The 27,645-nt window shown below is 40.9% G+C and overlaps 1 protein-coding gene across 1 annotated transcript; it reads left to right on the top strand.

Moving 5' to 3' along the window:
* The first annotated feature begins 516 nt into the window (after positions 1–516).
* On the top strand, positions 517–27,050 carry myo7ba (myosin VIIBa). The gene is made up of 48 exons (XM_079350474.1): positions 517–654; positions 997–1,034; positions 1,136–1,237; positions 1,336–1,488; positions 2,935–3,119; positions 4,661–4,782; positions 4,885–5,027; positions 5,119–5,232; positions 5,324–5,477; positions 5,576–5,652; positions 5,735–5,854; positions 6,178–6,317; positions 6,429–6,639; positions 6,723–6,858; positions 6,936–7,105; positions 7,217–7,357; positions 7,459–7,617; positions 7,718–7,810; positions 7,985–8,079; positions 8,174–8,258; positions 8,340–8,558; positions 10,121–10,330; positions 10,414–10,620; positions 10,942–11,106; positions 11,734–12,033; positions 12,132–12,292; positions 12,372–12,498; positions 12,598–12,717; positions 13,026–13,199; positions 13,388–13,615; positions 13,705–13,872; positions 13,962–14,079; positions 16,029–16,155; positions 16,264–16,427; positions 16,539–16,720; positions 16,804–16,925; positions 17,013–17,167; positions 18,063–18,216; positions 19,662–19,817; positions 21,181–21,286; positions 21,390–21,503; positions 22,489–22,576; positions 22,680–22,786; positions 23,068–23,253; positions 24,546–24,662; positions 24,830–24,913; positions 25,448–25,567; positions 25,658–27,050. The coding sequence occupies exons 2-48, from the start codon at positions 1,017–1,019 to the stop codon at positions 25,748–25,750; spliced, it is 6,690 nt and encodes a 2,229-aa protein (XP_079206600.1). The 5' UTR covers positions 517–654; positions 997–1,016; the 3' UTR covers positions 25,751–27,050.
* Positions 27,051–27,645: the final 595 nt, after the last annotated feature.

Consider the following 27,645-nt stretch of genomic DNA (forward strand, 5'->3'; position numbering starts at 1 on the left):
TATTTTTTGCCGTTTTTGCACCATCATCGTACTGGGCCTGCGCCTGTATTGCTGATGGGGTGCGCTCTTGAATCCAGTAAGATCTCTTTATCTCCAGAGTGAGCACCGTTTTTCCACTTTACTATCTCCTGTTTACAACATAATGAGCTCGGAGGTACACACACCTGGTTATCAGGATAACTGGAATTGATGTATTCCACAGGTTTACTCAGTCATATTTATAACTCAGTATTTAAATAAAAAATATAAATGAATAATATAAAAGGCTGCATTATTTGTTCTATGTTTTAATTCTGACATATTTTGCTTACTTATTTGTACGGCTACAGTAGTGTCAACATGACACTGCTGTGATTTATCATGTTACATTAGATTCAGATTCAGACAACTTCATTTATCCCAGAAGAGCAGTTCAGTTTCACAGCCCGACTATTATCCTTTCAACAAGGCACCTGTTACTGTGACAGAAAAACAAACGACTGAGTTTAAAGCTCTGTGATGATATTATGTATTCAGGGTTAGTCCAGTAGTTAAGTGGCTCTACCTTTGCAGGAGCAAAGTCAAAGGGTCATAAAGACGTGTTTGCTGTGAAACCTCCCTTCCTGCTGTCAGTCAAGCCAAAGTTCCCTCAGCAGCAGGAACAAGAGAAACAAGGTAAGATTAAAGCTATACTCACATTTAAGTCAACACTCTATCTCTCATTGTTTGGAAAGACTTCATTTAAATATTCTGCTGTCATATTCCTGACCAGGCTTGATTTAAATCATTTGTTGGACTGTCTTGAGTCATTGTCGTGCTAAATGGTAATCAGTAACATTCAATCAATAAAAAGCTGCCATGTAATTTTACATTTTCTTATTAGAATACAAACTGTGTCCAAGATTTCAGCAACATTTCAATGTTTTCTGTTTATAATAACAGGTTGTTCGCAGGTTTAAGTTAATATTTCCTTTAATTGTAAGGATTTTGAATTAAGTTTTTTTTTTTGGTCTTTAGACATAATCCACGTTTCTACAATGCTGCATTTGAGTAAGGTGAGAAAAAACACGTCTATAATATATATATATGCATAAGTTCATGATGTTCAAATACACACCCTGAAAAGTTTGTATCATGTCTGTTTTCTCTGACTTAGGGGGATTTGGTATGGGTGGACTCTGGTGCTGGGGTACCGATTGGGGCGGAGGTGAAGGTGACTGACACTGGACAGCTGCAGCTGGTCGATGATGAAGGAAAGGTACAAAAAAAAACCCAACCACCTTTTGTTTCAATCAGACATATCCGCATTTGTCTTGGATAAAATATAACGTCAACTCTTTGGTAACAAACATACAGACGCACAAAATCAACAAGAAGACGGAGGGCACCATCCGACCCATGCACCCCACATCTGTGAAGGGTGTGGATGACATGATAAGGCTGGGTGACCTGAACGAGGCCGGGCTCCTCAGGAACCTCCTGGTGCGACACAAAGAAGGCGTCATCTATGTAAGTTTCTCTTCTCTGGATTTCTCTTTGAAACGCCTAGTTTTTATGAGGTCCATAACCTGCTGTGGAAATGCTTACTCGTCTGTGTCTTTCCCTCGCTTAGAACGACTTTATATCTCAGACTTTGCCCTGTAGTTTATCACTGTGCTCTTTGTTTCCATAGAGACCAGCCTCTGTTTAGTGAGAGCGTCCTAGTGTTTCTGTGTCACTGCACCAGAGCTCAACAGTGTTTACTCAGTTATATATCAAGACTGTTTATTTCTTGAATCATGCTCACACTAAATCAGCTGAGCAAGTGTCCTGACGCTGATTCCTTTGACTATTTCTTATCCAATGGCTCATATTAAGATCATACATCAGACAAAACATTATGATCCCCAAGGCCATCCAATACCAACATTGTACCATACATTTTACTTCTACTAATCTTCTGCATTTTCAATAAATTTTCTTTGCACGGTCAGAAAGGTAAGGAGCCCCTGAAGTCCCAAAAAGTGAAAACTTTTAGTTTGTGTTCACAAGTTATTTCCTTGCTGTTTTTCTTTCTACTTCTTGGGACTTTAGGGCCAGGGTGAGTCAAGACCGGGGCACTGACTTATGCAGGGGTGGCCTTTAATTTGATGTGCACAAACTAATTTTACCTTTCTAACCCCATCAATCATTAGCTTCGTGTTTAATTGACACAGATAAGAGATTTATGTGAAAATCAGTTTAAATGAGCCTACACTTTTAAAAATACATTAATTGGCAATGTTTTGGTCCCAACACTTTGCCAGTTAGTCCTCTGCAAGTAAGACAGTGAATTCTTTTCATATGCACCTGTCCTATGTAATAGACATTGATATGTCCAAAAAAAAAACAAGCAACCGTTCCAAGAAAATACTAGTCTGTTTTAACACAAGTCTCAAATACCCAATCCCAGTTTGGATTTTCGGGGTGGCACCTGATGTTGCCAATCAGACCGCTGGTCACCCATTTGAACACGCCCTTGCTTCAGGGGCAACATAAAAAGTTGACGTTTCCTACTTTCTGTTTATCATTGTATTCGTAGAAGGTGTTCGTGGTCTACAGGAGTGCTTATAATTGAAAGCTGTTTCTCACATTTGTCTTTTTCCATGTTTGTTAATGAAGTAGGCAAACATGTTAGGGACACCTTTCTGCTTAATTCCCAGTGGCGCACCATCGATTTATAACCTTTCTGACCATGTCAACAACATCTGAACTCATAGAATTGTAGAACTGTTGTCTTTCATTGTGTTAGTTTGCAAGTGGTCAAAATAATATTATGGCTCATCGAAGTATATTTGATCCATTGTAGCCATGACCCTTCCTGAGGTCATCGAGGACACTGGGCTGATGTTCTGTTGCACCATAACTGCTTGTTTGTACACTCATCTGTGAACTGTGCTGCTGTGTGAGAAAGTAAACATCGCTCCCTGTTTTCAGACGTACACAGGCTCCATTCTGGTGGCAGTCAACCCTTACCAGCTGCTGCCCATCTACACCACCGAGCAAGTGCACATGTACACAGACCGGCGGCTGGGTGAACTGCCGCCACACGTCTTCGCCATCGCAGACAGCTGCTTCTTCAACATGCGCCGCAACAAGAAGAACCAGTGCTGTGTCATCAGGTCTGTATATGGTCCATTTAGACTGAGGCACATAGACAAACACTTGACTTGATTGATTTTCAGGGATTCCTTATCCATAGAATTATAAATAAAAATGGACTGACAGAGCACTGCGAAAGTACAAACCTCCAACAATTTATTGATTTCATGTTTGTTTGTTAAGGGACAAGTATAGAGCAAGACAGCTGTTACCACACACTACAGCATTTATAGCTTTAACTAGTTTTGCAACGTCGGTCCCTAGATGGGTCCTTAAAATATATAAACCTCAACAATAGATATACACAAGAAGAACCAAACAAGCACAATAATTAAAGACAGAACATTTCAGGAAACAAACTATATAATGCAAGGAATGTGTCTTGATGTAGTGGCACAAAAGAAAAAAAACAAGGCGAAAACAACAAGATAAAATAAGATATGACAGATTTGATGAACTAAATGTCCCTTTATGGTCCTCATTCGATGCTTCATGTGATACAGAGCTTCATAATCGAAGTGGAACCACAAGGTCACTGAGCACCTGTGGAGCCTGATGTTAAATATTAATGATAATAATGTGTTTAAGATAAGCAAATTTTTTTTTTTTTTAAAGATTTGTTTTTGGCCTTTTTGCCTTTATTGATAGAGGACAGTGGATAGAGTCGGAAGGGGGGAGAGAGTGGGGAGAGACATGCGGGAAGGTGGCCACAGGCCGGACGCGAACCCGGGCCGCCCGCGCGAGGAGCGAGGCCTCGCAACATGGTACGCGCGCTGTCGCTGCCGCTGAGCTATCGGCGCCCCAAGATAAGCAAATTTGATAAAATGACTAGGTCCACTCTACTTTAATATTCAAGCAGGCAACCTGGGTTTGAATCTAAATTGTGGCTCCTTTCCTGAATATCCTTCCCCACTCTCTCCCCGATCTCTGACTCCATCCACCGTCCTATCTCTACAGTAAAGGCATAAAAAAATAAAGCAATCAAAAGCATGTCATTAAAAAGACTTGTTACAAGAAGCTGCAGGTAAACAAGGTATACACTTTTAGTTGTTCAAGAGTCGGAATTGTTCCCATATATTTTGTTTATGAATCAAATCCGACATTGGTCCAAAGTTTCTTGTAAAGTGAGCTGGTAAGATCTGGATCCAGTCAAAAAGGACATACTGGATGTGGATCTGTTCCTTAGTTCTCTTCCTGGATTTGTTTTAAAATGTGTGATTGGTTGGTCAGATTTTGTCCAAAAGACAAGCTACAGCCTTAAAGCAAACTGAATGCAAATCAGGACAGCAGCTAGTTTGTCAACAATCCTGCTGACGGACAGACACACTACTATTTTTATTTGACTTTTAGAAGTCAGAAACTACTTTGATCATCATCGTCAATTTTGTAAAATGAACTTTTGTGAAGTCAAGCTTCCTTTGCTTCACCTTCTACAATATGTGACATTCTCAGTCTACAGTAACAGTTAGTATTTTGTCTGTGTTTTGGACAAAACATGTAATTTAAATATGTCCTCATTGGCTGTTTTCTACCTATGATTTTTTGTATCTGTGTCTGTCAGTGGAGAGTCAGGAGCAGGGAAGACTGAGAGCACCAAACTCATGCTACAGTTCCTGGCAGCTGTGAGTGGGCAGCACTCCTGGATTGAGCAGCAGATTCTTGAAGCAAATCCCATCTTGGAAGGTACAAGAAAAAAAAAAAACCTCTAAAAAACGGTTTCCATATCAGCTGGATCCATTGCTTCATTTTATTTACTATGATGTAACTTTTGTTTTTCCTTCTCAGCCTTTGGGAACGCTAAAACGATTCGTAACGATAACTCCAGTCGATTTGGGAAGTACATTGACATCAACTTCACCAAAGGAGGCGCTATAGAGGGGGCTCAGGTTGAGCAGTACCTGCTGGAGAAGTCCAGAGTGTGTCGCCAGGTATGATGACTGCTTTCCTTTTATATTTACAAGAGCAGGAATACAGACGTGAAATGTCCCCGTGGTATCAAGTTAGTCTTTTCTTGTGCAGGCCCCCGAGGAAAGAAACTACCACATCTTTTATTACATGCTGATGGGAATGTCGGCCGACCAGAAAAAGATTCTGTCACTTGGAAACGCTGCAGAGTACAACTATCTCACCATGGTACTTAAACAAAACTAAAAAAAAAGATCTGATAACTGATAACAGGAGTTGAAGCTTCATTTAGTTTGAACTCATGTGATGGTCTCATCAGGGTAACTGCACCAGCTGTGAAGGACGTGATGATATAAAGGAATACGCTCACTTTCGTTCGGCCCTGAAGATCCTTATGTTCACAGAGAATGACTCCTGGGAAATCTCCAAACTGCTCGCAGCTATACTCCACTTGGGGAATGTGAAATTTGAGAGTAAGTACAGAAGGAAACAATGGGAGGTGTATATTTTTTTATTTTATTCTTTCAAAATAAAAGGTAAAACACAGCTGTGTTTTCTCGGGTCATTTCAGGCACCATAGTGAACAACCTGGAGGGCTGTGACATCCACAAATCATCTCATTTCAACATGGCCTGCCAACTTATGGAGGTAGGTTTCTTTTTACTCAGTCGATGCAAATACAAGGTGCTGACATGGCGTCGTCTGACTGCAGTTTGTCCCGTCACTTCAGGTGGCACCTAAAGAGCTGGAGAAGAGTCTGACTGAGCGCTCCCTCATGACGACCCGAGAGAGTGTGACCAAACCTCTGACCTCTGAGCAGGCGGTGGACGGCAGGGACGCGTTTGTCAAAGTAATCAGTCACATTCTTTCAGTTAAAGGCAAACTGGGGTACATGTTGACCTTTGTCCAGTAAAACATTTTATTTTAGTATAACTTTGATTGAACACTGCTGAGAGTGTCATAATTATTCCAGTGTTAACATTAAGACGGCTAAACAAGGACAGTTATCTAAGAGCAATGTCAGATAACGATGGACTTGGTCATTCTTGCTTTTATGTTGTGCATTGAGGGTTGGCGTTAAAATGTGTGAAATTTCGATCTTCAGTGTTTTATTATTTCAAGCAGTAAATAATTGTAAGTGTTAGTAAGCTGCTCTCTGTGTCTTTTGTCCAGGCCATTTATGGAAGACTCTTCATCTGGGTTGTGGACAAAATAAATGCGGCTATTTACAAACGGTCTGAGGACACCGATGTGGTCCGACAGTCAATCGGGCTGCTCGACATCTTCGGCTTTGAGAACTTCAACAAGAACAGGTGAGTGTCAACAAGAGCTGTCTATAGATAGATCAGATAGAGCAGCTGCTGTTTTTAGACAGGGGTTGTCGTTGACTGTCCTCCCTCTCGTGGGTTTTTGAATTGTTGCAGCTTTGAGCAGCTGTGCATCAACTTTGCCAACGAGCAGTTGCAGCAGTTCTTCGTCAAACATGTTTTCAAGCTGGAGCAGGACGAGTACACCCGTGAAAACATTGTTTGGAAGCACGTTGACTACAAAGACAACCAAAGCACCCTGGACGTGTTGGCCAGCAAACCCATGAACATGCTGGCACTTATTGATGAAGAGAGCAGCTTCCCCAAGGTCTATACTCTCCATTCACCTCTTCAAACTCGGATCCACAAAAAAGAAGCAGGTTTCAACTCTCTTCTTCTGTTGATTCGTAGGGCACTGATGCCACCATGCTCCAAAAGATGAATCAGCATCACGGGAGGGGGGGCATCTATCTTCCCCCTAAAAACAACTATGAGACTCAGTTTGGAGTCCAGCATTTTGCTGGAGTGGTCTACTATGATTCAAAAGGTAGCCTTTAAAGCTTTAAGAAGCAACACATCATATGTTTTACTGTCATGTTCTAATGAAGCCTATTTGATTGTGAGGTTTCCTTGAGAAGAACCGCGACGCCCTCAGCACAGATCTGATTCAGATGGTGCAGACCTCAGCCAATAAACTTCTTAAACAGGTGTTTCAAAAAGAGCTGTCATCCAGTACGATCAAGAGCAGCGTCAACCCCAAGATGGTCATCACTGCGGCAAGCAGCAGCCTTCGAGTCAGTGCAACCTTTAGCTCCAGCTTTACACACAGATAGGCACACACACAAAAATAACTTCATTGCAGGTATGTATTCAACTTTTACTTACTATTTTTTCATGTCTGACAGCAAACGCCGGATGTCAAGAAGCGTGTGCCGACGCTGATCGGACAGTTTCGTCAGTCTCTGGATTCCCTGATGAAGACACTGACTGTGTGCCAGCCTTATTTCATCCGCTGCATCAAACCCAATGACTTCAAGAAGCCGATGGTGAGGAAAACAAATGGTGGTGATTCCAGCAAAAGCATTCAAAAAAAGATTGAATAGAGTATAGGCCTAATAACATTTTAAGTAAACCCTCTGTGTCTCAGCTGTTCGACAGAGAGCTGTGCATCCGTCAGCTCCGGTACTCCGGTATGATGGAGACCATCAGGATCAGGAAAGCTGGATATCCCATGCGCTACACCTTCCAGGAGTTCCTAGATCGTTACCGCGTCCTTCTGAAAACTTCCATCTGTGATCCTAAAGCAGTAAGTGGGAGATTCAGATGTGATTGTTTTGATGCCGATATCCGTCCGTTTCATCCGTTCCTGCTCTATTTATTGTGTGATGTTTATTTTGCTCTTACAGGAAAGCAAAGAGAAATGCTGTGAAAGCATTTGTGAAACCATGCTGGCTGGAGAAGGCGACTGGAAGACGGGAAAGACAAAGATTTTCCTCAAGGTGCTGCTTTACAGTTTGACGGATGTGTTCAGCAACATTAAACACAGAATCATTTCAACTTTATAAGCAATGAACACCTAATCAGGACAAACTATTAGAAATTGAAACAACAAACTTGAATTATTTGGTGAACGTTCCCTTGAGGAATTTTAACACTTTATTGTTTGCTTTCAGGACTCCCACGACACCTTGCTTGAACTGGAGCGAATGAAAGAACTAAACAAGAAAGCACTTCTGATCCAAAAAGTCCTGAGAGGCTACAAATACAGGTATGTGACAAAAAAAGCTACAAAAAGCTTCTTCTGCTGCTGCTGCTGCTGCTACATTTAACTTTAATGTCTTTATGGTCCATTCCCTCTAAAGGAGACAATACCTGCGGCAGAAGGCAGGTGCTCTTGTCATCCAGAAATACTGGAGAGGACACAAAGGCAGGAAGCTGTACAGAGTGGTAAGTCACACATTGATATGAAGCGTTGGTAGAATGTAGGCCTAACATCGAATAAACCCATCGATCATGTTCCGATATCAGGTCCAACTGGGCTTTGCGAGACTGCAGGCTCAGGTCCGCTCTCGTCAGCTTCACCACCAGTATAAGAGGAAGCGTGAAGCGGCCTTGGTGCTGCAGACTCAAATCAGAGGACACCTCGCCAGGAAGGAGTGGAAGCGCAAGAGAGACGCTGTGATCCTCCTGCAGGCTTACACCAGGGGGGGGCTGGCAAGAAAGGCTCTCAAAAAGATGAAGCGAGACGTAAGTCTGACTTATGTTGTAGGGAAAAACGATCAAATCTTTTTTGTGACCCTTTTAAAACCTTTAAAGTCGGCTTAGTGTGCTGGTTTGAACAGGTACAGCAGTGGTTCTGAACATTTCCTTATGAAAGGAATCAAATTCGTTGACACTACCTGTCATGCTCCACGTCACTGCAAGCTTTCGAGCTGCTTCTCTCATACCTGAAACTTTTAAACTGATGCTTTTATTTTGTGGCTCAGTGTGAAGAACGCCTCACAGAGTCTTAACTGTGACTCATGCATGTCACAAATACATTTTAAACATTGATCCTATTTGTTTGAAATTGCTTCTTTACTATTTTTGTTCTAGTGCTTTGCTAACTAGTTTGCACCAAAACACCAAGTCAGATTCCTCATATGTGTTATTGTACTTGGCTCTTAAAAAATCTGATTCTGATGTTTATTTTCCTTCATAAAAAAACCATCACTCATATTTGTATCACTTACCGTAAATTCCGGACTATAAGCCGCTACTTTTTTCTCACACTTCGAGCACTGCGGCTTCTACTCCGGTGCGGCTAATGCATGGATTTTTTATGGGGGACAATGAGCTTCTGCCGCAAAAACATTTGACTTCGTCACGTCGGATCTTAATATCAGTCATTTTGCGCTTCATGCACGCACCCTCATGATGGAAAACACACGGAGAAATACATATGATGCAGTTTTCAAGTTAAAGGCGATCGACCTGGCTGTCAAAGAAGCTAACAGAGCTGCTGCACGTTAAGATGACACTGACAGCGACAACAGAGACCGAGGAAGTGAGTAATGAAGTCATTCTGAGGCAGTGAATGGATGGACTTTTTCTTGTGAAATATATTACGGTCATCTTTTTCATCAGCCGTGTTACAGACACCGTCGGCTAGGCTTCGTATTGTAACGGTTCATGTTGTAAAGTCAGTAGTTGATAATGTGTTCATAATTCCGATTATGTGGAGAGTCAGTGAATGCACCAGCGAGAACGTGTTGAGTGGCTGTATGAGAGAACGCTGGGGGAGAGAGTTGGATTGTTACGACAAGTTATGGTTTTGTTCTCTGCTGTAAACGGTGTGGTCACGGCCGACAGTGATCGGGTTATTAAGTTATTATTTGAACGCTCTCGCCGTCCTTTAACGTCCGTACGGACGCTACAGTATTTGCGGATGTTACCGGTAGCCTAGGTCTGTGTAAATAGCTCTTGTTATAGCGTGGACACCTGCGGCTTATAATCAAGTGCGGCTTATATATGTACAAATACATTTATTTACTTATTTTTAGCCGGTGCGGCTTATATCCAGGTGCGCTCAATAGTACGGAATTTACGGTATTTAATTGATGCAGTTTTTCTATGTATCACTGTAGTACAGGATGGTCATAATTATACAGTTAAGGTTTGTTTGCTCATTTGATTGTTATTACTCTTTGCTATGTCTAAACTGTTGTTTATTGCATTAGGGTCTGGCCTACCTGCTTAAAAGTAAAAAAAAACCAAGCAGTTTGCAAGGAGTACAAACACTAATCTCTTTTTATGTTGCGTTCTTTTAGCTTTACCTCTCTGCTAAAGACAAAGAAGCAGAAGAAAGGGCCTTGATGGAGAAACAGAAATACTTGGAGGAAGTGCTGAAGCAGAAGAAAGAGAAAGAGGCCAAAGCTGAGACTGAGAGCATCACAGACCAGGAGTTGGTCGAGCGCATGTTTGAATTCCTGCCCAGGATAGTTGGAGGGCAGGAGGGACAGGCACCTGTGGGATATGAGGTTCGGGATGAAAGAGTTGGCAAATTTGTATTCCTTTTAAAACCATTTATCATCTTTCACTGACTGTTTGAATCTGTTTTCAGAAATTTGAGAGGATGATCACAGAGGAGATAGACATCGACGCCATCTCCATTGAGGAAAATCTTCCCAAAGAAGACTACGACGATCTGGATGAATACTCCTTCTCTAAATTCGCCTCCATAAACTTCCAGGGTGCAGCCACCCCCGCCTACATCCGTCAGAGACTCAGGCAGCCTCTGCTTTACCACGAGGATGAAGGAGATGTTCCGGTGCTTCTCTCAGAATATTTTATTCACACTTGAAGCTTTTCTTATACAATGCAAAACTCAGATCTTAGTGTGTTCATCTAATCTATTGTCCAAGATATGGCGATGTGTTATCGACACTTACACATGCCTGACAAGTCCAGAAAAACATCTTATTTCAAACAACAACAAAAAGCCCTGAATTGTTTGTAATAATACCCTAACCCTTTTAATCATTACAAATGATTTATTCTTTTGTATCTTGAAGTATGATGTCTATCTGGATTCATAATAACCCAAAGTTAGACACTTATCATTCGTGTTTCTCTTATTTTTTTCCCCCAGGCTTCTCTGACTGTGTGGTGGATCATCCTTAGGTTCATGGGAGACCTCCCTGAGCCTAAGAAGCAGGTCAAAGCCCCAGGAACCGCAGCACAGGAACGATTTCTGCCGCAAGACCTGATCTCCAGAAAAGACCGACGCCTCAGCCACATGGTCGGCCTGGATCAGGTAATATCCTCATCCGCACGCTGTTAAATAAATCTACATTTGCACACAAGAGGGATTGCTTTATTAAAGTGGGGTTGTATGAGGTACTTGCCAATAGTTTAAGCATATTCACCACGAATAACACACTGGTGAGAAAACTAGCACAGGAACGAAGCGATGCATAGCTGCACACATGACCTGTTTTACCAAAAAATGTTACTAATTTTAAGAAGTAAACACTTTAAAACCAATGTCTTTGTTAGTGTAGCTATACACTGGCTCACTTGTCTTAACCACAAGCTCCTGCAGCTACATGTCCGGTGCGTCCTTGGGCAAGACGCTTAACCCCAAGTTGCTCCCGCTGTTTCATTGTTGACGTGTGAATGTGTGTGAATAGGATTAATCACTTCTGATGGTCACTTTACATTGCAGCCTTTACCATCAGTGTGTCAATGGGTTTTAGTAGTGCACTGATGTAGCTCTGGGGATTTATCGCCGTTATTGAAGCGGGCCCAAGCTGACCGGCCTCCCTGTGGCTATTACACTTACTCTTCACAAGTACCCTCATATAACCCCGCTTTTAAAAAAAGTAACTATCCCATTATCACATAATTTTAGATTTTGACATATCATCTGTGATGGTTTCAGAGGGTCCTAAGAAATAAAAAAGAGATAAAGCCCTCCACTGTACCTGAGGAGCCAGCACCGGTCAAAAGGGGCTCCATCTTCACTGACCTTCTGACAAGAAGCAGGAAGCCATCTGCTGTGCCGAGCGAGACAGCTCAAAACCCGAAGGCGTACACAGTGCCAGAAGGAAGCCCTCGAGCGAGGAAGGGATCCACGTTTACAGACTTGCTGTCCAGGAACAGAAAAGTCTCCACTGTTCAAGAAAACGGAATCCCAAAATCTGCTTCGAGCTTCAGAAAACCCTCGATCATCATGGAGGAGGTGAGCTGTGAGCCTGGAACTATTTTCTCTTTGTGTGGCTGTGAAGTTACCTGTCATCTTAATGTTTTTTTTTTCAATGAAATGACGTGTTTCTTTAGTCTGATGACCTGACTGAGGTGTCAAAGCCTCCCACCCTGCAGACTGTGCAGGAGGACAGTGACGTCATGATCGAGGAAGGAATGACTCTGGACCGGCCGCTGACGTCTTTGGAAAAACTTCACATCATTGTGGGATATGCTATTGTCAGACATGACCTCAGGTAACTAAAGATCTAAACATGCAGCCAAGACTTTGTCTAAGCATGTTATTAAAATAACATTTGTCCCTTTTCTATCCAGAGATGAGATTTACTGTCAGATCTGCAAGCAGCTTCAGGATAACAACAACCGAAACAGCTACTTCCGCGGTTGGATCTTGCTGTCTCTGTGTCTGGGCATTTTCCCTCCAAGTGAGCGCTTTACAAGAGTGAGTACAGCACTTTTTTCAACTGCGTCAGACTCATAGACAGTCTGCAACATGCTGGAAAGTTTTGTTCACCTTAACTTTGAGTTCTTGTTTCTCCAGTACCTGCAAAGTTTCATCCGTTTCGCTCCTGGAGATTACGCTTCGTACTGTGCAGAGAGGCTGAGACGCACCAGAATGAACGGAATGAGAGGAGAGCCTCCGTCCTGGCTGGAGCTGCAGGTAGAAAGAGCGACATAACAAGCTACAACAGAAAACCCCATGGGAAACAATAGAGTTTTAACTTTTTTTATATATATAGCAGAATGTTGATTTTTACAATGCAGCTCCCATGTGCAGTATAAACACATTTCCCTTTGAGGTGTTTTAATAAAAAACACAGTAATGGTTCATCAGCTTGTCTGAGTAGGTTCTCAGTCCTCAAGGTCAGGGTAGATTCAGAGCATGTGTAATTTGAGTGGACATGCCCATACCTAGTGTTTCTCATCACTGTTAATTGAACATGGCTAATTTCTATTGTTCTGTAACAGGCAACCAAGACAAAGAAGCCGATGATCGTGACGGTGAAGCTGATGGACGGACGCTCCGTCAACCTGCCTGTTGACTCGGCTTCTACCTCCAGAGAGATCTGCCAAGCTCTCTCGAACAAAATCAAACTCAAGGACACCTTTGGGTTTTCTCTCTATGTGGCCTTGTATGAAAAGGTACGCCATTCTCTGCTTTGCACTCTGAGGCTGAAAACAAATAGCCAAGGCTTCTATTTACTTCAGTCTATAAAATCAGCCGATGGGCAAATTTTTCAAACATAAGTCATTGAAGCAAAGATGGGAAAGACTATAAAATAATAAGATTGTACATCATGGAATACTCTGACTGTGGTTTTATCCCGCAGGTGTGGGCTCTAGGCAGCGGCCGGGAGCATGTGATGGACGCCATCTCTCAGTGCGAGCAGGAGGTGAAGAGGAGAGGAGGGCAGGAGCAGCACGCTCCCTGGCGTCTCTTCTTCCGTAAGGAGGTCTTCACTCCGTGGCATGACTGCAAAGAGGACAAATTCAGCACAGACCTCATCTACAACCAAATCATCCACGGTCTGAAGTTGGGGGAGTACCAGAGTGAAAAGGTGGGCTTAAATGTATATGTTGATCTGACATTACTCCTGCTTTCTAATTTCTGTTTCACATTTTTTCATCTCATATTTCACCTTCACAGGAGGATGACTTGGTCCAGCTGGCTGCCAAACATTTATACGTTCAGCACGGCTCAGACACCAGTCCAGAGCATGTAAAGGAAAGCGTTCAGGAATGCATCAACAACTCTCTGTTGGAGGCAAAGTCAGAGGCCAAGTGGGTGCAGATGGTCAGCACCGCTCATGCTGAGGTCAGTCACTTTAAAATCAAATAGATCAAATCTAAAATGGTCTTTAGTTGGTTTAATGTTTTTGTCTGATTTTTTTCTCACCACACCAGGGTTCATATTTGAGTTCAAGACAAAAGGCCGATTCAGTGAAGGCGGAGACGGTGGACTACGCCCGGGAGAAGTGGCCCATGTTCTTCTCAAGGTTCTTTGAAGTTGTCAAACTATCAGGTAAGGATCTATCAGCAGATAAAGTTTCCAGTCTCTCTCATTTGTTTTATTAAACTTAGACAAGCTAGTGTTCAAGAAATGGCAATGATTTGCAATTTCATTTTTTCATGTGCCTGGTGCAGATTTGACTGACTGTGCTTAGGTGATATCCAAGGCTGTTTTCACTCATCAAATAAGCAATCAAAACCTTTAAAGCTCCTTTCAGTTTTAGTAGGTTTTGGTGCGTCTATCCTCTCCGTCTTTGGTCTCTGCGTCTCTGCTCCGCTTTTCAGAAAATGTGCGCTCAAACAGGTCTGTTAGGAGATTTTCTCTTTGTGACATCACAAAGGGCAGTAACCCCTCCCTCAGGTGGGTGTGTTATCTGCCTTTAAAGTTGTTAAAAATTAAGAATGATATGTTGTGGTTTTCACAAAGAAAGTTAAAGTTATTATGTTTACACTTATGTATGACATCACGTGATGTTTAATCATTTGTCCATCCATCATAAAGTTGTTTGTAGATCTTTTCATTGCATGCCAGTGAATTTATAGCCTCAACTCTGGCGTTAGCTGTGGCTGGAGGCGTTATATATTTATGGCATTTTCTGTCTGTCTATTCATTCGTCACATTCGTGTGAAGGTGATATCTCGGGCATGCCTTGAGGGAAAATCTCTCAATTTGGCATAAGCGTCCTCTTGTTCTCAAAGATGAACCGATAAGTTTTTATGGTCAGAGGTCAAAAGGCCACTCTGACCTAACCTTGTCTTTAGTATGTGGTAAGCAACGCCTGGAGGGAGTTTAATAAATCACATTTCCCCCCATAAAAACTAACCTGTGTCAGAATGAGATACACAGAACTATTGATGGAAACATAACAGGGGTCAAGACTCAGTGTGTTTGATTCAGAGTGAATAAGTGGACCAGAAACAACATTTCTTCCCTCTTTGGATTCTAGACTCACTCCTGTTTCATTTCAGCATCACCCTTTTACAATTAATAAGAGCTTGGATTGTATATCACAAAATAGCCACGGAGTGTGTGAAGCAGAGAATCAGATTGTCTTCCTTTGATAGTACAGTGGATAGAGTCGTAAATCACTAAAAAAAGAGTGAGAGCGAGGACTGATGGCATGCGGGAAAAGAGCCAGACGTGAAACCCGGGACTCTTGGAGGACTATGTCCTCAAACATGAGGTGCAACCGAACCCATAGATCATGTTATCCTCTTCTGGGCATTTAGTTTTACAGATTAAACGTTTAAAGAACATTATACTCGTGCAAAGTTGCAAAATTGCAAGGATAAACTCGATTTGGACGGCGGTATCTAACCTGTTGTTGTTGTTGTTGTTGTTGTTGTTGTTGTTGTTGTTGTATTCTTATGTAGGGTTGTCGGGCACTTTGGTCGACTTTTTTGCTTTAGAAATACATTTGGATTGAATTTCTGATCGAATGAGAGACTGTTGGAGAGAAGAGTGAAGAGCTGGCTATCATTGCTAACTTTTTTTGTGTCAAACTTCCTTGTGCAATGTTCCGAGTCTTTACTCACTTGACCCTATGTTTAACCCTGTCGTCATGAAATGATCTGATAGAGCTTTTACAGCCACAGGCAGCTGATATTATTTGTTACTTTGACAGAGCATTAGGTTTATTGCTTGATTTAATTACTTTCAATTTTACATCATATATGACAAAAATACTGCAGCTGAATTTAATGTACATTCTCTGCTTTATATGTAAATATCTGATTAATTCAATTTGAAGGGGAGGGTGAGAGAGGGAGAGATTTCTACTTCTACACACATTAATGCTGCAATCAATGTTTTTTTTTCTGGTGAGAGTGGCTGAGATGCTTGTCATAAAAAGCAGAACCAACTCTTTAGTCTTGGACAGGAACATATGTCATTATTGCCGTCATATCTGTCCTGACTCTCGGTTGATTGCTTCTTGTTCCCGTCATGGGTGTTCGTTTTAGGGCCTGCGCTGCCAAAGAACAAATTCATTGTGGCCATAAACTGGACGGGCATCACATTTCTGGATGAGAGAGAGAAGAGGCTGCTGGAGCTCTCCTTCCCCGAGGTCACTGGAGTCAACACCATCAGGTAGGCACCGAACCCGAGGAGGAGGAAGTGTAGTGTGTGCCAGTTTAATGAGATCCAGATTTATAAAACAGTGTGCCATTACTGGATTCTGCTTTAATGCCCGCACAGGGAGGGTAAAGCGTCTGGGCAGGCGTTGAATCTGCTGACCCTTAAAGGAGACTTCACTCTGAGTGGGACTGCAGCCGAAGGCATGGCAGAGCTGATAACGATGTTCCTCAGCGGACTGATGGAGAGATCTCAGTACGCTGTGACCTTGAAGGAAGCCTCACAAGGTCAGAGGACCTTTTTTTTTCTTCTCTCTTCTCAGTTTTTAGAGCTGGAATATCTGTTTTTGAATTCACTTCTTCTTACTCATTTCTGAACTTTCTTCCATTGCTTTACAGATGACCCTGCGTTGCTCAGCTTCAAGAAAGGACAGCTCATTATAATTATGAAAGACGATGACTTCCCTTTGCAGCGTGGCTGGATTAAGGGCCAAAACGACAGCACAAAAAAAACAGGAGCCGTCCCCACCGATGATATCGTAATCCTCCCCACACTTAGCAAACCCAAAAACGAGGTCATGGTACGTAGACATCTAAAACAACTCTTATGACATCTATTCCCTCTAGATTGTCTGGAATATTAAAAACATGTCTGTCCTTTCAGAGCCTCCTCAACTTATCCCCTAACCAGAGGATGAACATCATAAATGCTAAAGTGAAGGAAACAGGAACCATGGAGAGATTAGCTCCATTCACACTGAAGGAATTTTCCCTTGAGTACTTCAGGTATTACAAAGTTCACAAGCTGATTATCAGGAAAATGATAACTGGAGCAGCAAAAGAAAATTCTGTCTCGTGTCATTAATCCTACAGGCAGCCCACTAAGGACTTGAACCGTCAGGTGATTTCCAGAAACTCTGCTCCTGAGAAGCTGTGGGCACACTCCAGAGAGCCAATCAGACAGCCCCTCCTCAAGAAACTGGTGGGAAACCCCGAGCTCAGCCACAAAGCCTGTCTGGCCTTCACTGATATCCTCTGCTCACCAGATTTATTTCAAACAAAAATGGCTTTTATTTTAATGCTTTCATACCAGTCTATGTTTGGCTTCTTTTCAGAGACCTTCTTTTGTTTGATTTGAAACTGTGATATGTCCCATAACTTGGTATAGCAATGCTGTCCTATTGAGAGGAATACAGATCATTTTCAGCAATAGGTAGGACTTTATTTAGAGCCACATTGACTTAGCACAGAGCCGGAGCTCTGTGCTAAGTCAACTCATGTGCTCATGGAGCCGTTGATAGCCCCGAAATGATTTAAGAAGGAGAAAATGAAGATGAAGAAGACGTTCTTTATTGATCCCAGAGGGTAAATTTTAGTTTTTCATTTTGTTATTGAACATGCTACTCACACAGAGTAGCACACAAACAGAGGTTAGGAATACTTAAACAGGATCCTGTGGACATGCACTAAAGGGGGGATGTTAGAGTGAGGGGCTGCACACAAAGGGGCGTCCCAGCGTTTGGGCTCAGAAAGTAAACGGGCACCTCTTCAGCAGGCAGAACAGTTTCCATCCTGTTGGTCTCTTCCTGGACTTCAACCGGTGATCCTCTGACCCCCGTACTCACTGAGCTGCTGCTGACTATAAATAACCACTGATTCTATTTTTAATAGCAGTGTCAAAGTAATGCTTAAACTCAACACAACTCAGATAATGTTCACTGAGAAAAATTAAGTGTAGACTTGGGTAACTTACTTTTAAATTATCTGACTTGTCTTCACTAACAGTGGTGTCACCCCCTGGTTTTTAGCTGAAAGGGCCAAATCAACTTCTGCCTTCAAAATCACCTGCTGACATCCTCTGCTCTTTGTTCTTCATCAAATGTTGACCTTGAGAAGGTTTACTCGTCCTTAACGTTTGCGTACCGATCCTGAAATATATGGGAGACTACCCCACCAAGCAGATGCAGAGTCCCCTGGAGCTCACAGACCAGATCTTCGGCCCCGCCACCAAACACGAGGTGCTCAGGGACGAGATCTACTGCCAGATCATGAAGCAAATGACCAACAACAACAACAGGTATGTTTAGCCTATTTCACTTTAGGCTGACAAAAATGTGTTTGATAAAAAAATCTTCTGTGCTTGAAAAGAATTGTATTAAAAAGGAAATAGTGTTAGTCAAGTCCTCATGATTTAAGTCAATCTACGTTTCTTCTTTAGTTTCATCATAATTCGGTTAACACTTTAAAAACGAGTTCACAATAATCACCAATAATGAGTGGCATGTAAATTACTGCATTAAAGTCACTAAGCGCTTCGTAGTACCTTATGCTAGACAACCTCAGTATGTAGCTAATGGGCAACTAACTAAGAGTTCGCCCTCATTAACCACCTAATAAACACTTAATAATGACTGATAAGCAGCCAGACTAGTTAATGGTGACTATTGTGACCCTAATTTAAAGTGTTAGCACAGTTATATTTATGAAGTCTAACAACATGATTATAGGGAAGGTGCTCAAAGGTTTGGACTCATTCTGTGGCTGTAATGTGTGGTTGGTTAGGATTCATGCTGCTGTAACGTTCTGCTTAATGAAGTTATAAAGTGTTATTCAGCTGCCATAGGTTTTATTTCACAAACATAGAACAAGCTACTGTGGGTGGCAGACAACGCCAAAATACCAAACCAGCTGTCTCCCTGTCAGTACCAAACTCTCAGGATACAGGATAGTGTTTGATTTGTTACAGTACATATCGAAAGTGTTGAAAGTATAGGACTATTAATCATGTATTTTGATGAGGGGCCAGTTTTCCGAGCTTTACCTCATTTTAACTTGACTAAATGAGCTCAAAATAAAATTTGAACACCAGGAGGTTTCTCGTTTTTCATTGAAACGATGATTTGGCAGTGATGACTGTTGTTTATTTTAGTCTAAATATTTTTTTTTAAAGAACTAAATCTGAATCAAGAACTTATTTACTGATATCCTTGTTTACTTCTCTGTCATTAAAGAGTACAAACAGTGAAAAGTGAAACTCAAAAGAGAAATGAAATCCATCCTTCCTCCTCGGTTTCAGAGTAGAAGGATGAAATTAAATACAAACTGTGATCACCTTTTCCTGAATGCTTTATAGTGTCTTGTGTATTTGTCTCCATGTCCCTGCCCCCCCCCCCCCCCCCCCCCCATAAAACAAACTCTCATCAGCCCCACAGTCAGAAAACATCACAGTAATGTGAGGGCTCAAACTGTTTCTTTATCACTGGACTTTACATTTATTTTCTCTCATTCACTCTTTGTATAATTTGTGTTTTTTATTACATTTTACATTTTTTTTCTATTATCCTTTTTTTAAAATTCTGTTTTATATAATGGTAATTGCTTCTCATATTCTATTTTATTTAACTGCTTGTTATTTTAGCCTTGTCTTTTCTTTCGCACCTATACACCAAGACAAATTGCTTGTATATGTAAATGTACTTGGCAATAAAATCTGATTCTGATTCTGATTCTGATTCACCTCAGGTTAAGCATAGAGCAGGGCTGGCAGCTGATGTGGCTCTGCTGCGGCTTGTTTCCTCCCACCCAGTCTCTTCTAAGACACACTAAGCGATTTCTGGAGTCCCGTCGCAGAGAGCCCCTCGCCTCCGACTGTCTGCAGCGTCTGCAGAGCTCAATGAGGTTAACCCAATGCTGTTTTCTATGTTACACAGACACTGTGCACTGTGTTTCCCCACATGTAGAAGAAAGGTGTATGAGATGTTACAGCATCATTTAGAAAGCAGCTCATTTTGATGACCTAATTTCTGCGAGCCAGTGTAAAAGACTAAATGTAGTGACATAGTGTAGAGTTTGTTTTGACTTGCTTCAGTAAAATGGATGAGCTGCTACGAAACGGGCTCTAACCAATGCAAAGTCATTGTTGAGGATTGTGCATAATCAGAGTCTGTGCTTGTTTTTGTAAAACTGAAGCTCAGATTGTCGTTCCAAATGTCTGACCCAATCACCGCAAGGACTACCCTCCTCAAATCGAAATGATAATGTTTCTTCAGAGAACATCCGAGTCTCTGGTCCCTGTCTGCTTATATTAGTTAATTTTTCGGTCATTTTGATTTATTAAAATGACTTATTCAGAGGCTACCCTCTAGCAGACGCCTACGTCACATCAAGGCAGAGAGACTCAGGAAGAGTCGGGCTTTCAGGGCTGTGAACTCTGCGCTTCTCAGATGGAAATATAGCACTTCATCAACATAGGTGGAGCTGTGACTTTGACATATTACTTGATGCACACACAATACACATTCACACTCATTGCACTTTGATATCTTGGACACTTCACACCCAGACACTTCACACTGCACACTTTACATCCTTTACATCTTCTACATGTTGTATTATTCTTTTCTTTTTTTCATATGTTATATTTCTACATTTTACTGTCTATAAGTTCTTAAAGTAATCTTTGAGTGTTTTTATTTCATGGCTGTCACATCTATATGAGTATGTGACAAATACAAATCTTGAGTCTTGCACTGAAAGATCAAACAGTGCTGGTGTAACACGCAGCAACAAAAGTGAACGGACTGGATGTTTCTGGGTTTTAAAAAAACAAAACATTTGACTCTTTATCATAAAGGTTTGTCTGTCAAAAAGAAATCGGCTATCATTCATGGCATGAAAAGAACTTTTATAGGCTGAACTTTGATCAAACACACCTGCTTTATGTAACTTGTAGTCTTAAAAACCTTTAAACGTGGTTCATAAAAGACCTCATTACCCCCATTAAGACTCGCCTCGCAGCACTGCTAAAAACGATGTCTTTAAACAAATGTCTGGAATCACACTTGACAACACAGTTGCATTTGCACGGGCTCCTCTAGAAATATTGTGTGCTCAACATTCAGTGTTATAAAGTCAGTGAGAAAAGGATCTTTTTGATCTTCACAGTTAACAGGGTGTGTGCTCTTTTTGTTCCTGCATTATCTCTGTGACTTCTGTTTAAAGAAGACATTTGAAAATAATAGCACGTGCTGTCTTTTTGTAGGATCGATCCCAGGAAGCTACCACCTCATCAGGTGGAGGTCGACGCCATCCAACAGAACAGCACGCAGATCTTCCACAAGGTCCACTTTCCCAACGACACAGATGAGGTACGACACGGACAAATATATGACAACCTGAAGATCTCAAATATCTCTCAAATATTTTCTCGTTTAAACCAGTGATCTTGTGATACCTCGTTTCCCTTTGTAGATATTTGAGGTGGCGACGAGCACCAAGATCAAGGATCTCATCCAGAACATCAGCAAAAAGCTCAGGTTGGCCTCAGCAGACGGATTCAACATTTTTGTCAAAACGCAAGACAAGGTTTGTTTGACACTTCTCGACCTTCTATATTAACCAGAGCTCCTCCTGCAGCTGCCGTACATCTTCGCCTGCAGCACCTTTTACTCAAGGCACATTTTTTAAAATATTTTTGCCCTTGACCTCTATCGTCCTGTTCCTTTATTTTTATATATCTGAATATTTTCATTCAATTTTTGATACAATTTCAACATACTGAACACAGCACACAATATCTATATTCACTTCCACATACCCGGGTGGCTTAAAATACACCATGTAGTGAAAGGTAAGAGAGAAAATAAATAAGTAATAAAGGAGAGAGTCATATTTGGGTTAAACTGAGATCACACATTAATACACTTTAAGACATTTTCAGTTTTAATACAGCTATGTTTTCATTTCTCTAAACAATAAACACCTTATAAACAACAACAACAGTAAAATGATACACACACAACAAACAAATAAGCTCCACCTCAGTGTGTTCACCTTTAACTCCTGCACTGCACTGTGTGTGGCATGTGTGAAAGCAGACTACCTGTCACGAAACCACATGGAGTGTTATTGAGTGTTAAGACTTTATCTGAAAGTGATTACTGATTACTGCGAGTAATAAATTAGAACTACAAGTACACGATGTAAACTTTGACTTTTGGAAAGACAGAACAGTTGATGTTAAAAAACTCGCCGTGTGATTGGTGACTTTGCTCACTAAGTCTGCAGCCCCACACAGAGAGACAGCAGCAGTAAAGAGTACAAGGCAGAGTGGCCGTCACAAATTGTTGTTATGACAACGTAAACAAGTCACACTCCAGAGAAAACAAAGTGAAAATGACTCGTTATTACAGGGAAATGGCGTAAAGTACAATTACTGCAGTACTTCCACAGAAAAGAGAAAAAGGCTCCTGTGGATTATTTAAAAAAAAAAACACACACATTTTCAGATTACATTTCCAAGCCTCTTGTATCCACTCCACTATAAAGTGTGTCGATGTGTTAATTTCAGGTTCTAAGTTTGAACGACACAGACTACTTCTTCGATAGTCTGAGACAGATCACAGACTGGTCGAAGAAAGCCAAGAGGATCAAAGACGGTAAAATCATGATCTACCTGAAGTGCTACTCTTTCTTTAGACGTGTCTCTGTGTTTCATCAAAACAAGCTGTTTGATCTGTGTGTGCTTTCTTCTGTGTGCAGGTGGACCTGTGAACACACCGTACCTTGTGTTCTTTATGAGGAAGTTGTGGTTCAATGTGGTCCCTGGCAGAGACACTGAGGCCGATCTTATCTTCCACTTCCCTCAGGTGAATTTGAATTGATGCAGCTCAGCCACCATCACATTTTCCATACTAATAAGAGTTTTCACATTCTGTGAAAGAAAAGTCCGATTTTTCCATTAAGTACAGTGTAGTTTGTTAAATAGAAGATGAGACAATATGACTTCCATTCTGATGCTTTTAATTTTATTTAAGATCAAAAGGTTTGTTTCAGCTTAAGAGTGTTTTTTTCTAGTGAACAGGGTTAGGGTTGTTTGTGTTGAAATCAAGTGTCAAATTACTTTTTATAATATCTTCTTATCTCTCAGGAGCTGCCGAAGTATCTGAGAGGATATCACGTTTGCACCAAAGAGGAAATGCTCAACATTGCTGCTCAGCTCTTCAGAATTAAAGTTAACAACGACAAAACCCAGTTTGTCCAGATCCCCAAGCTGCTGAAAGAGCTGGTGCCTGCAGACCAGCTGAAGGCCATGTCTGACAACGAGTGGAAAAAGGTATCAGGTTCTTTTCATCGATTTTATTTCTTTATTTGGTTCATTGATAAAGGTAAGGTTGGTGTAACTCAACAACAAGGCTCTTAAAAAGACAAACATCAGCAGCACAGTATCACAGCCTGTCTGACAATACTTTACATACTACAGAAGTCTTTAGCCATGTTGGTTGATTCATTGATTGATTGATGATATTGATTTAAAAAAAAAAGTCTGAAATCTGTCATACATCACAGACGCTCCATTTGCAACATAAAATAAATGCACAGAGGTCACAAATTTGACACAGCATTTGAAATATCAACACAGGATTCAAGGCCCTTCAGTGTACTGTTGTTCTGGGACCAAGCTCCATATTTACTTCAAGGATTGATGGTGGACAAATAAGAGATTCAGTCAGACTGGGACACCAATATTAGACTGTAATGGAGTCAATATGTACGTACAAAGACAAATGGTTCAGTTCTAAAGATATCATCAACACAAGAGAAAAGTTGAAGGGATCAAAGTCAACAGGATTCACCCTCAGGAGATCATGAATGTCTGCCCGGGGTTCTCCTGTCCACATGTAGTTCTTCATTTTGGTGCTCCACAGTTTCAATCAATGTCGCCCTGGTTATGATTTAGCAGTTTGGCTTGTTTACCAGCTGGCAGATTGACAAATTGAAAATTCATTTTTGTCGAGGAAAAATAAAAAAAACAAAGTTAAAGTTTGACTGAAGGAGTTAAACTGTCATCACAAGAGCGACACATCTAAACACTGTTCTTCAATAATCTTTTAGAAAGGACACATGTACTCAAACATGAATCAGTTTGGAGTAAAAAATGCATTCGTGAGGGACTATTTTTAGTTCTTGATTAATACATAGATGCTGCTCTTGTGAGTATTTATTTTAACAGGGTTTGATGTTTAAAAAAAAAATCCTGCTTTCATTCAGTGAAAAGAGAGAAAATGTGTTACTTGGTGCAGCAGTGTTGCTCCTTGGTGTAACACTGGAGCTCTATGGCACAGAGGAATAAGATCAACTTGGCTTTCTGTGTCTTGTGTTTTGATCTGTTGATGAGATTTGTGACAATGAGAATGAATGAGAATAGAGCCAGCCTTATCCTCAGCATCTCTGATATGAACAAAAGAACCATTATATCAACCCTGTGATCTTCTCTCTGCTCTCTGACAATATTGCCTGAAGGCTGTGGGGGCGTTGACAATCATTAACCTCATTAACAGGATGCACATTTCCGCCTAAAGAACGATTGTTGCGTCATGCTGTGCTGTATGTATTTTATCATTTCAGGCTATTGTCGCCTCTTTTAACAAACAAGCTGGTATGACTGTTGAAGAAGCTAAGGTGGCTTTCCTCAAGGTGGTGTATCGCTGGCCGACGTTCGGTTGTGCATTCTTTGAAGTGAAGGTAAGAGCTGCAGCCCTTTTGGTCAAGTGGATGCTCTCGCTCTCTGCCTTTGACCTCTCCCACCCTTTGTTGTGATGCTGCATTAGTTGTTTATGAGCATAAGGCAAATATTCAGAATCTACCGTGACAAAGCGTTTTCTCATTTGCTCTACAATTTTTGTTTTCAGCAAACTTCAGAACAAAATTTCCCAGATATTGTGAGAATAGCCATCAGCAAGCAAGGACTCACCATCATCCACCCGAAAACAAAGGTGAGGAAAACACTTCAATGGACATGATGGCATTTTTTAAACTAGGTATTTTTAGATACATTATGAGGTCTAAATCGCTCATACTTACAAACATTTTGCCAATTTCTCGAGAGCATTACTTTAAAATGAGTTCGGTGTCAAATCGTCAACCCAAAGTACTTTTATTTCCACTTACAGGCTCATATTGTTATCCTCAGAGTCTGACAACATGACAGACTGTTTAGATAGAGCCATTTGTTAGACTAAATTCCTTTTTGTTAAACCATGGATTGTCCATCCATCTTCATCAAAAACCAAACCAAAAACACTTTATTGGACTCACCTTGTTTAGGTGAGTTGTCCAAAAGGACACCAATGCAAGCAGTTCACTCAGACGTAACAAATCTATTGGAGCAACTTTTCGTTTTTAAATATACAGCCCCGGTTTAAAGATGCCAAAAAAAAAACAAAACGAGAACAGTATTCCCTTTGCCTTGTTTGTTAGTTGATTTGTGTTACCATTAACTATTATACTACTATTCCTTTTTCATGAAGGATGTTCTGGCAAATCATCCGTTCAACCGCATTGCAAACTGGTGCAGCGGAAGCACCTACTTCCACATGACTGTCGGCAGTTTAGTCAAGGGGAGCAAATTCCTGTGTGAAACCTCACTGGTAAGATCCATGAAATACTCCCATGAGCTTTAAATGATAAACTGTCTATCTTATTTCTGTTCTTCACCCCTGTGTCTTTTTCTTTTAAAGGGTTACAAGATGGACGACCTTATAACCTCCTACGTCAACATGTATCTCAGAGAGAGGGCAGTACAAACCAGGAACCAGCGCTTCAACATGTGAGCTGCAGGGACGCAAGTGTGATGACACAAACTTCTGTCTGTAGCTGCAGATTAAAACAGACACTCTAGACTTTTAGTTCATACTCACACAAAGAGGCGTAGCAGGTACATTTTGTTTTTTGTAGTGCCATCAACTAAAAAATAATTGATCAGCTCCTGGAAGTTATAGACTTCTACATTGTATTGTATTGTTTTGGCATTTATACAATAAAAAAAATCCAAAGCGAACCACACATAAACAAAAATACATTTTCTCCACTCTTTAATTCAGGGAAATAATCTACTTTTGTTTGAATTTATATAACACTCAAATAAAACATTTATTGTGAAATGTTAAAGGAGCAATATGTAACTCTGACGCCTAGTGTTTAAAATGTGTACTGCGGTTTATATTCAAAACATATAGGAGAGCTGCCCCCTCCTTCAGAGAGGTGCATTGGGTTGCCATGTCATGGACAGAGAAGCTTCAGTGTTTAGCCAGCTCTGCATCGGTCTTCTGCATTGTAACCTCTCTCCTTTTTTCAAAAGCCTTTAAATATCAATATTTATCCTAGTTTGACCGCATTTCTAAAACGCTGAGGCTTTTTTGGTCACGTAGCATCAGTTATATCTTAACCAGTTCGCTTGCCCGCGTCCATCGCTGTTGGCTCGCTGTTTGCCTGGTATTCAAAATGGCCGTGTAAAACCGTCTCCTTCTCTGGTCAAAACAAATACAGACCTTTCTGGACCAGAATCTAAGTATAGAAGGAGGCTGCATTGTTGTCAGAGAAGCCTTAATGTCTGATGATATAGTCAGTAATTCAGGAGATATCTAACATAGTGCTCCTTTAATTAGAAACATCTTCATGTAAAAATAAAGTGTCAGTCTGTGTACAGAATAGCTTTATTCCCATGCTGAGCTGAGTTTGGAGTGTGTTTGTTTTTAAATCTCTGATACAAAAATAGATGTTGCCTTAAAGAAATAAACCAGCCTCCCTGGTTTTTTCATGCTTTATAATCAATTACATTTCATTCTGCTAAAGTTATCCATCCACATCCAATGATCAAAGTAGAAATTATTCAATAAATTCACATGAGAGGAAGTTTTGTTTTACATATTTATTCAAGTTCTTTATTTGATGTTTGGTGACAAAAAAAAACATTATCAATATTTATCCTGTACTCACAAATCACTCCAATTTGTAAGCCTTCATTTTGTTTGCATATCATGAAAGATTCATGAAACTCAAACCTTCAATATTGATCTGCGAGTCTTAAATAATAATAAAGGTTGAAGATTTCCTACACATTTATATCCATCACTGAGATCCAACAGTTATTGTGTTTAATGCATTCATGAATGTGAATATTGCTTATGTATTGACTCTTCTGGGGAAAAAAAGGCACATTATTTAAATATCACCACCATCACTCATTCAAAACAAAAACATAAGATGACGTCAATTTAAGACGAACCATTGAAACCTGACGAACATAATATGTTTACAGACGAGCTATTTTATCCAAGTACAATTTACATGACTTTTTTATTGGTACATTTATGAAAAATATTATGGTTTAAAGGTTGGGACAAAGCCTGAATGTTTTTTTACCAAAAAAAAAAATCACCACTCATGTTCAACTGAAAGAAAATGAAACCTACACTGCACAAACATCCCAAGCAGCAACCTCCAGTGAAAAACAAGGCCAATGCAGAAGGGCAAGAAAAGAAGCAGTTCATCACATGTCCACTTAAGGCTGAGTGTAAAAGCCAGGCAGGAAGACCCCGTAAGAGCCCGTTTTATAAACATGGTAACAGCCTGGTTCAGAAAGCAGTTTGGTCTGAGCTCTGAGAATGTTTATACCACGCCCATTTTGATGAGCTCAAGGATACGAGTTTTGCACAATCACATACGT

This window comes from Symphodus melops, assembly GCF_947650265.1.
Source record: "Symphodus melops genome assembly, chromosome: 8".
In the NCBI taxonomy this organism is placed as follows: Eukaryota; Metazoa; Chordata; class Actinopteri; order Labriformes; family Labridae; genus Symphodus; species Symphodus melops.

What these genes read in the sequence shown, in the direction of transcription:
- myo7ba (XM_079350474.1), top strand. An exon ending in GGTCTACTATGATTCAAAAG is followed by an intron (nt 6,859 to 6,935) that starts GTAGCCTTTAAA and finishes TTTGATTGTGAG; the next exon opens with GTTTCCTTGAGAAGAACCGC. An exon ending in TTATCTTCCACTTCCCTCAG is followed by an intron (nt 22,787 to 23,067) that starts GTGAATTTGAAT and finishes CTTATCTCTCAG; the next exon opens with GAGCTGCCGAAGTATCTGAG.